The sequence below is a fragment of the Eupeodes corollae genome, chromosome 1 (genome assembly GCF_945859685.1).
Source record: "Eupeodes corollae chromosome 1, idEupCoro1.1, whole genome shotgun sequence".
Lineage (NCBI taxonomy): Eukaryota > Metazoa > Arthropoda > Insecta > Diptera > Syrphidae > Eupeodes > Eupeodes corollae.
The window spans coordinates 26,230,480-26,240,924 of NC_079147.1; the positions used below are offsets into that span (position 1 = coordinate 26,230,480).

The 10,445-nt window shown below is 40.2% G+C and overlaps 1 protein-coding gene across 4 annotated transcripts in view; it reads left to right on the plus strand.

The window, feature by feature from the left end:
* The window catches only part of LOC129938331 (protein RUFY3), a 75,107-nt gene extending 70,674 nt beyond the window's left edge, over window positions 1-4,433 (plus strand). For all 4 annotated transcript variants that reach the window (XM_056045807.1, XM_056049579.1, XM_056056441.1 and 1 more), the window contains one exon: window positions 3,560-4,433. In XM_056045807.1, coding sequence (XP_055901782.1) covers window positions 3,560-4,160 — 601 coding nt within the window. In that variant the 3' untranslated portion in view covers window positions 4,161-4,433. The remainder of the gene's footprint in view (window positions 1-3,559) is intronic.
* The last annotated feature ends 6,012 nt before the right edge of the window (window positions 4,434-10,445 follow it).

Sequence of the window (10,445 nt, forward strand, 5' to 3'; positions counted from 1 at the left end):
CGCTTATACATAGGCAGGCTGAACGTTGGACTTTATACCTTTCTCTAAAGCAGTCCACCATACTGCCACACCGTACGTTAAAATCGGTCTGATTACCGATGTGTATAGCCAATGCATGTTTCTGGGTAGTAAACCCCATTTATTACCAGTAGCTTTTTTGCAAGAAAAGAGAGCTGCAGTAGCTTTTTTGACTCTTTCCTGTACGTTGCGTTTCCAATTTAGGTTTTTGTCTAAGACAAGACCCAGGTATTTAGCCTCGTCTGAGAATTTTAATTGGATTCCTTTAATATAGGGAGGGTTAACAAATGGATTTTTGTAACTTCTCGAAGATAAGACCAGATCGGGTTTGTGTGGGTTAACACCCAGTCCACACCGATCAGCCCAAAGTATTAGTCTGTCTAAGGCATTTTGTAAAAGTTCTTTTAAGGTGTTAAGCTGCTTTCCTGAAACTGCTTTAGCAACGTCGTCCGCATAAGCTATCACTCTGAAACCCTCCGCATGCAGATTAGATAGGATTTCATTCACCACTAGGTTCCAAAGGAAAGGGGATAGAACATCATCTTGCGGTGTCCCTCTACAAACGAATCTTCTGTCAGAGGAGTTGCCTAGTTTTGAGTTAATTATTCTGCTATTCAGCATTAAATGAATTAACTCCCGAAGCGAACTCTCTACATTTAGAGATGTTAGTGCAGATGTGATTGCAGATGCGTCTACGCTGTTAAAGGCACCTTTCACCTGAGTCGCGGTCATCCTCTACTGCACCGTCCCTCGGGATTCGATTTAAAGACCTTCAGGCTGAAGTGTTAATGGCCATTCAATCTAGATGCTCCAGCCATCCTAGTCATTGAACTTGTATTCTTTTGACTAGAGCAGTGCCGCTGTACAGCACTTCACCTAGACTCTCCATCTATACAGAAGCGACCAAACACGCCCCCCCCCCCCCCCAAAGAATTTTTTCTCTCGAAGAAAACTTAGACGTTTTAATCTTTCTTTTACAAGTTCCAAGAATCAACGCCATAAATGAGAACTTATAGATGGTGCCTTTAAAGGTTTGAGAAAGGACTTTACTTGTCAATTGCCTTTTAAGTCCAAAGAAGTAGCTATTTGAAAAAAGTTATTCTCGGTTTGATTTCAGCACTGGTGTCGTTGTCTGAATTTTGTAGCGGTACTTAGATAGGCAAGGTCTTTAACTAAAAGTTATAGCTGTACGCTCAATGTCCTTTTCTGATGACACCATATACTAGTTCTTGCTCTTATTGATCCCTAAACCAATCTTCTCCGCTTACGTCGTAATGCCCAAAAACGTACCACTGACATTAAGCTTTGATCTTTCAATTATGTCAACATCATCGACGTATCGAATTAATTGGATGGACCTTTGAAAGATTGTACTTCTAGTGTTGACGGTTGAGTTTTAAGGGGCACTGCTTATATGTTTTATCTAAAAGCTCAAAAGAACGTTTCCTTGTTGTTGTCATCTTTCTCTTCTGTGGGCGTGTACGCAATATAGGCTAATGTTGCCGAATTAGCTCTGAAGAGAATGGACATGAGGCGCTCGTATTTCAAGACTATATTTTAAGACTTGTCTTACAATGACAAAGCCGCATCCAAATAGGATTTTTAGATCTTTTGGTAGCATTTACCGTAGTCAACATCGGAGTTTTTCATCAGCTTTTTTGCTTGGCCCATCCCATCGCATTTCCTGGACGGCGGTGATATCTGCTTTATAGCAGTCTAGAGCCCCTGTTAATTATTCAGCTTCACGTCGTCTATTAAGGGTCCCAACTTTCCACGTGCATAACCAAAGTTCGTCGTTCTTGAATTGTTTTCGTAGGCTATCAACACTAACTCCGTTAATACCAGTGGCGGCTTGTTGGTGTTTCGCAACTAGTTTTTCTTTACGTGGCCAAGAATTTACCATGACGAACGATCTGCAAGCTGAAGAAACAGGTCCAACGGCAAGATCCCGCTCAACAGCTCCGAATATACCGTAATAAATCAACCTAGCTGAGACTGTAGACGCCACAGTTGATTCCATCTCAAGAATCCTTCCGATGCCGTTCTGATGAGGAGAGGTGTCTTAGTGAAAACACCCTCCCCACTCTTTCATTAGCTACCCCCATCATCTTCCACTGGGGTTAGAATCCAATCTTTAGTTGAGGTATGCACTCGATATTAAACGTGGGGGGAGGTGAGATCTGGAGTCGGGAGATAGAGGTGAGTTTTGAGAAAAACCTATGGACGCTTGTATCACATTTAATGCACATGTTAATTCCCAACGGACTGTTGCGCCACCCAATTTATTTAACGGTAATTTGACGATAATACTCTTTTCATATATGTTTCCAGACACATCCCTCATGTCAAATGTGGAATTGCAACGCAAACATATCATAAGCTAATATTAAATCATTAAGGCGGGATATACCCGACTTTCTATGAGTAGCACAATTCAAGGTATGTGCATTGTGCACCACAACCTCTTCTTGTGGAGCGATAAAAACCGGTCCTTCTGTATGTCTCCCTGCTCCCTTCTGATTTTTCTACCAGCTCTTGGGAAGAATTCAAAAAAACGTTTTAAATAAAAAATACATCTTTACTTTAGTTTCGTCACTTGAACATCTTCCTAATATTTCTAGCAGTACTGCGATGTACAGAGATTCATGCCTTAGCCGTACTACGCGAATGTAGCTCAGTCCTTCCTTTTGAGCATTACAAGAATTCAAAATCAATGTACACCGAAATCTTCTTTCTTATCTAACCTACCTTATGTTTCTAGCCGTACTGAAAAGTACAGAGATTCGTTCTTTAGCCGTACAACGCGAATGTGGTGAGCCGTACCATACTCAATCTTTTCTGTTTTTGCAATGTTCAAGATTTCAGAATAAATGTACGCCTCCTTTTTCTAAGAGCTCATATTGTTTTTCATACAAAGGTTACTAAGCGTACGTTTCGGGGCCTAGCTCAGTCATTTGCCTGCACTTATTCTCATTTCAAATTAATGTTATGCTTACCCTAAGGACTTTAGCAGCCTTGTAAATGAAGTTCTAAGCCTTATTCAAATCCTTTCTGGCGACATAACAATACTCTTTTATTTACCGTCGATATAAATGTAAGTTTCCCAATACGTCAATATACATTTGCTGAGAGAAAACAAAGACTTTATTTTGTAAAGAATAAAACAGGACTTCGTTTGAAAACTTTTCAAGGCCGTAAGATGTAAACATTAAATAATATGATTTTTGCAATTTTAAGAATCATTTGTAGGGAGAGCTTTATTGTTAATAGTAAGAATTTCAACTTTAACTTATTCGCTTTAAGGACACATTCATTTTTCATGTGAGTACATATTCAAGTTTCCAGACATATTCATGTAGTTCAAGGTAAAGTATCTAATAAGTCACCCTGTTTTGTGTTCTTTTTTTAATTTAAAGGCTACCAAAAATTTATAATTGACTATTAATGGAATTTTTCATTTGTTTTCAAAATTGAAGCTTAAATTTTTTGTTTGTATTGCCAAATTAAAAATTCCCTTTTATAATTTCATCTTATTATGTAGATGGTCAAATGACAAATCAAATCTGGGTGAAGCACTTCGTGACACATCAAAAACCCTCTCGAATCAAGTGACAGCATCCGAGGAGAGAGCAGCTTTAGCAGTTGCTGAAGCCCACGTCGAAAGAGAATGGCGTGTCTCGTTGCAAGAAAAAGAAGTTAAACTCAAGGAACAAATAGTAAGTTTACAAAGCTACATCAAAGACCTGAACGAAGAAGCAAAACGTAATGATGCTGTTAAAGTTGAGCTTGAAAAAGTTCGCAATCAATGGAAAGAAGCACAAACAACACTCGAAGAATTGGGAATTCAATTAAGTGTGAATAAGCTCAAAGTCTCAGAACTACAAGAAAAAGCTAACAAAGCTGAAAAGTCCAATTCGACTGAGGTGAGTGTCTGGACTCCAGATAATACAGCAACCAACTGTACTGCATGCAAAAAGGACTTCAATTTGACACGGCGAAAGCACCATTGTCGACAGTGTGGGGAAATTTTTTGTAAAAGCTGCTCCGAACAAACATTTCCACTGCCCAATGAACACGGCCAAGTGGGAAAACCAGTGCGGGTTTGTGATAATTGCTTTGCTAGTTTGTCGAAGAAGAAATAGAGTTGAGAGAAAGTTCAAATGATTTCGTCGTATATTTTTGGTATTTGATAAAAATAATATGGTTCTGTTTATCGTAGGAATATTGTTAAGTTTAGTTTTGTTGTTGAATTAAAAAAAAGTAAAGTATTACAAACAAACAAATTAATATGTGTTGATGATAATTTATTTTGTGTTGATGTTATCAAGTAAATTAATAATAACTCAAAAAACAAAAATGTATTGCCTTTACATAGTATCTAATAAAATCAGTATCTTTATATTTTCTAAAAAAAATGTTTGATTTAATGTTTTAAATGAATCTTGAATATTTTAAAGGTAAAGCCATCCACATGACTTTATTCAGTAGTTTAATTTTTTGACAAGAATAAGGAAAAAGTCGTAAAGCGTAAGTATAAAAAGTGTTGCTGTTTTTTTTAAGTACATACACTGCGGGTCATAAGGTTAGGAGCAGGCATCTTAGAGAAATAAAATTGATATTTCTCCCCTTACATGGTGGATTAGAAAAAAACAACTATTGTTAACAACAAAATGTAAAATTTGGGATTATCAGAGAATTAGCTAACGGATCTTTTATGACAAATTGTCAATTGAGTCGAAATTATGTGAAAATAAATCGGGTCATTAGAAGCAGATTAGAAGCAGATTTAAAAAATCCATCGTCGTATCTAAACAATTATAAAGGAAACACTTCCTTTGCCTTAACACTTCGCGAACGCGAAATATGCTTAGAATAGCGTCAAATTCATCTTTATCGGCAGCTAAAATTAGGGATAAAGCTAATGTTAAGGCCAGCTTATCGGCTGTCAAACGCACGATCCGCAATGCTAAACACATAAAGCGCCTGAAGCTTAAAAAAAAAACACCACTGAATCACGCAAGGAAGAAGCAACGCTTCTTCCGCGGTGAACTTTGGGTGCCTAGTACCTCAACTGGAGATTGGGTTCTTACCCCAGTGGAAATGTGTTGGGTGCAGCAAACGAGAGAGGGGGGTAGAGGTGTTTCCACTTAGGCACCTCGCCTTATCCAGACGGCAGCGGACTAGTTCTCAAGATGGAATCAACGGTGGTGCCTACAGTTCCAGTAAGGTTGAACTACTTAGTGAACACCTTATATGGCTTCTTCGACATATTCGGAGCCCAGGCATGTAAGGAGCGGTTTATCCGGCTACCTGTCCTTGGAGTTATACTAAGGATCTGGCCCTCCAGGTTGTGGGTTGTGCCGTCGGGGTGACTTCCTGGCCACGTAAACAATACCTTTAGTTGCGAAGCACCAACAAGCTTCGGATACGGACGGATTCACTGTTGACAACCCAAGCAAAGGAAATAAGGACAACGAACTTCGGATATGTACGTGGAATGTTAGGTCCCTTAAAAGACTACGTGCAGCCGAACAATTAGCGGAAGTCCTAAACTGCTGCAAGTCAGATGTTACCGCCATCTAAGAAGTACGATGGGATGGACCAAGCAAACGCAAACTAAAAGACTGCGATGCATACTACCGCAACTGCTACCGAGAAGACAGCGTCTGGGTCTGGATTTGTTGTTGGAACTAGACTCAGGCAAAAAGTCTTGAGTTTTAACAGTGTGAACGACCACATAACGACAATCCGCATTAATACTTAATTCGCCAACGTAAGCTTACTATGCGCGCATGCCCCAACAGAGGAGAAAGATGAAGACACCAAAGACATATTCTTCGAGCTCTTGGACAAGACATATGAGCAGTGCCCTGGCTATGACATTAAAATTGTCTTAGGAGATTTTAATGCCAAGCTAGGAAGAGAACACATCTTTGGTGGTATAATCGGGAGATACAGCCTGCACGACACCACCTCCGACTACGGATTCAGGCTGGTCGATTTCACTGCGGGCGAGACGTTCTGGTAGCTAGTACGCAGTTCTCGCATCTCAATATCCACAAGGGGACATGGAAATCTCCTGATCAATCAACAGTCAACCAGATTGACCACATTGCGATCGACGCACGACACTTCTCCAGTATCCAGGATATCCGAACATTCCGAGAGGCCAACATTGACTCGGACCAATACCTCGTTGTAGCCGAGGTACGGCTACGGATATCCCGATCCAAGCCAAAACAAGGAAGTACTGTGAGAAGATTCGACGTTAGACGGCTACAATCGCAAGAGACTGACATGTCCTTCTCCGATCGAGTCTCTAATAACCTCTTAAGGAGTCCTATGCTTCCTGCATTAAGCATTGAAAACCAGTGGCAACATTGCCTTGCAGCCATCAGAGATGCCGCCTCTGAAGTGCTAGGTTTCACACGGCCACCACAGCGAAACCCCTGGTTTGACGACGAATGCCGGCAAGCGCACGCAGCGAAAAAAGAGGCATACAAAACGGCGCTGCACAAAAGGACTAGAGCTGCTCGCGAGCTCTACGAGCAGAAGAGGAGAGAGGAACACCGGCTTCTTAGATGGAAAAAAAGAGAGCATGAGACAGAGGGATGTCACAACAGGAATGAGGTTCGTAAATTTTACCAAAAGGTAAAAAAAACCTCCCAAGGGTACCAGCCACGAACCGAAGCCTGTAAAGACGATCCGGGGAACATCGTAGTAGAACCGCAGTCGATGCTGAGAATATGGAAAGATCACTTCTCCAAATTATATAACGGCGATGACGAACCGAATTCCGCTGTAAGGGAGATAGAACCACTCAGCCTCGGCGACGCAGATCAACAATTCCGCCTACCCGACCTTGATGAAGTTAAGGTAGCTATATCTAAACTTAAGTCAAACAAAGCTGCTGGAGCGGACGGCATCGCTGCCGAACTATTCAAAGCAGCAGGCGATGACTTGGTAAGGAGCATGCACCAATTTATCTGCAAAATATGGTCGGAAGAAAGCATGCCCGATGAGTGGAATCTGAGCATAGTGTGCCCGACACATAAGAAAGGAGACCCTCTAAACTGCGCCAACTACAGAGGCATCAGTCTCCTTAACATTGCGTATAAGATCCTCTCTGCCGTATTATGTGAACGTCTGAAGCCATTCGTCAACAACCTGATTGGTCCTTATCAGTGTGGCTTCAGACCAGGAAAGTCCACTATCGACCAAATATTCACACTACGGCAGATCTTGGAAAAAACCCAGGAGCTTCAAATCGATACCCACCATCTCTTTATCGATTTTAAAGCCGCGTATGACAGCATCTATAGGGAAGAGCTCTACCGAGCAATGTCTAGTTTTGGCATCCCTGTCAAACTTATCCGTTTGTGCAGAATGACGATGGAGAATGCACGCTGCTCTATCAAGGTCGGAAAAGATCTTACCGATGCATTTGATGTCAAAAAAGGTTTTAGACAAGGCGATGCACTGTCATGCGACTTCTTCAACATCGTTCTGGAAAGAATTGTGCAAAACTCAACCGTCAACACTAGAGGCACAATCTTCCAAAGATCCATCCAATTACTCGGATACGCAGATGATATTGACATAATTGGAAGATGAAAGCGTGATGTCAGTGGAGCGTTTTTGAGCATTGCGACGGAAGCGAAGAAGATGGGTTTAGTGGTCAATGAGGGCAAGACCAAGTATATGCTGTCATCAAAAAAGGACACTGAACGACGACGTCTTGGACAAAACGTCACCATGGACAGCTATTACTTTGAGGTAGTTAAGGATTTCGTCTTCCTAGGCACCGCTATTAACACAGACAACGACACCAGCGTTAAAAACAAACGAAGAATAACTCTTGCAAATCGCTGCTTCTTCGGACTTAGAAGGCATCTCTCGAGCATCTAAAATCACCATCTATAAGACACTCATCATCCCGGTTCTCATTTATGGCGCTGCTGAGGCCTGGACCCTGTCAAAGAAAGATGAGAGCGTCTTAGGGTGCTTCGAGAGAAAAATTCTTCGGGTGATTTTTGGTCCCGCATAGATGGAGAATGGAGGAGAAGATATAACGACGAACTGTACGGGCTGTACAGCGACACTGACCTAGTTAGCAGAATTAAAGTCCAACGGCTTAGATGGTTAGGTCATGTAGAGCGGATGGACATCAACGCTCCAGCCAGAAGGTCTTCGAATCCAGTCCCGAGGGACGGCGCAGTAGAGGAAGACCGCGACTCAGGTGGCGCACCCAGGTGGGAGAGGACCTCAACCAACTTGGCGTGCGAAACTGGAGACAGCTAGCTAGGGACCGAGCTGGCTGGAGACGCTTGTTGGTTGAGGCCCAGGTCCACCCCGGACTGTAGCGCCGCCTTAAGTAAGTAAGAAGCAACGCTTGTGTTTTGCGAAAGATCACATTAGCTGGGGATGTGCAGAATTCAATGACTACAAATGATTGGCGGAAGGTTATTTTTTCCGACGAAAAAAAATTTAACCTAGGTGGGCCAGATGGTTTTAATTATTATTTCCATGACATGAGGAAAGAGGAGTGGTTTTTAAACCGTCACCAAAGCAGAGAAGAAGGCGTTATGGTCGGGGGCTCAATTTCGTTTTATGGCACTATAGACTTGGTAGTCCAAGATAGTAAAATGGCTGGAAAAACCTACAAAGACTTGCTGGAATCAGTACTCCCCAAAATTACCGAGCTTTTTGGACCAATTTCATGGATTTTTCAGCAGGACAACGCTCCGATACACTCAGCCCGAGAGGTAAAATCCTTCATTGCAAACCAAAACATCTACGTGCTGCCTTGGCCACCATATTCCCTGGACCTTAACATAATGGAAAATGTGTTGGGCTGGCTTACACGTAAGGTGTATGAGGGAGGGAAGCAATACGATGACAAGGAAGCGCTTATTCATGGTATCAAATTGGCCTGGAGTGAGATTTCACTGGACTACTTGGAATCTCTTTATAAATCCCTAAAAGATAGAATTTTTGAAGTTATTTTAAAGGCTGGTGGCAGCACACATTATTAAATAAAACCCAAAAAACTTAAACAAAATATGAATAACTTCATTTTATTTTCATTTATTTTATGTGCTTCTAATCTAATGACCCGATTTATTTTCGCATATTCTTGACTTAATTAACAATATGTCTTAGAAGTTCAGTTACCTTAATCTCTTCTATACCCAAAATGTATGTTGTGTTGTTAACAAAATAGTCTTTCATTAACCATAGTTATTTTTTTTTTAATCCAATCATGCTTATTTTGAGATTCAAACGAAACGTTGATTCGAGTGACTAGATTTATTCGTTCGAATAAATTTTGTTTATTTTGAGATTCGAATGAAAAATATTCATTGCAGAAAATGAACCGAAATGAACAGTATTTTGGAGATCAGCTGTTCTAAATGATTTGACATTTTGATTTGATTTAGTGTGACCACACTAAATTTTTATTTTCGAAGAGTCTTATTTTTAATGCAGAGTTTGTCAAAGATTAACAGTTTCTGAATTGAAAAATAAAGTAAAGTTAAAAAGTGATAAAGAAAAACATTTAAGACATGAAATTAAACATTTTTTTAACTAACGTAACCATTTTGGTTTGAATTTTCATGTTGTGTTTATACCGTTTAATATGTTATGTATATTCGTCACATATGGTCACAGTTTCAATTGAAATGAAAACAATCAAAGTTTATAAACTTCAAATCGATGTAGATTTTCTTATTTTGGAGAAAGTAAACAATGGCAATAGTTTTGTTTCTTAATTCTAATGGCGAAGAACGAGAACATGTTCTTAGAAGAAGGATTATGGACGCATCAAATCCGTTTGAGTTTGACGTTGAGTTTATAAAATTGATGTGAAATTTTTCTATTGCAAAAATAAATCCTGGTGACTAAATTGATTTTGTTTTGTAGATTTATAAGGAACTTTCGCCTCAATAAACGGGCATTTAAATATGTCTTGGATGAGCTTTCCATCGAGATACAGGGGGAACTTCTTTGTCCATACCGTAGCACCGTCTTTAGATGGAGGCCCATGGCTATTGAGCTTCACGGCAGCATCTCTCCAAAATCGGTCAACATCTATACGGATTACAGAAAAACCCTTCGCTACCTCCGGATTCTCCTCCATCAACCTTATCAGGATTTCTTTTTGTTCCCTATTTGTCCAATTTGAATGTGACTGTGCCCTTTATGAAATAACAAAAAAACAAAACTCGTCAATATAACCAATTTCGTTTAATTATCGTTTAAAAATTGTTAAAACTTACATCTTTCTTCAGCTATTCACCAGAAAATATCTGAACGACACAAAAATGACATTTGGTTCGAATCACTCGAAAGTCAAAATTTACTTAGTTTTTTTTAAAAATGAACTTTCGATTGAATCAGCAAACTTTCGAATCGATCGAATCTCA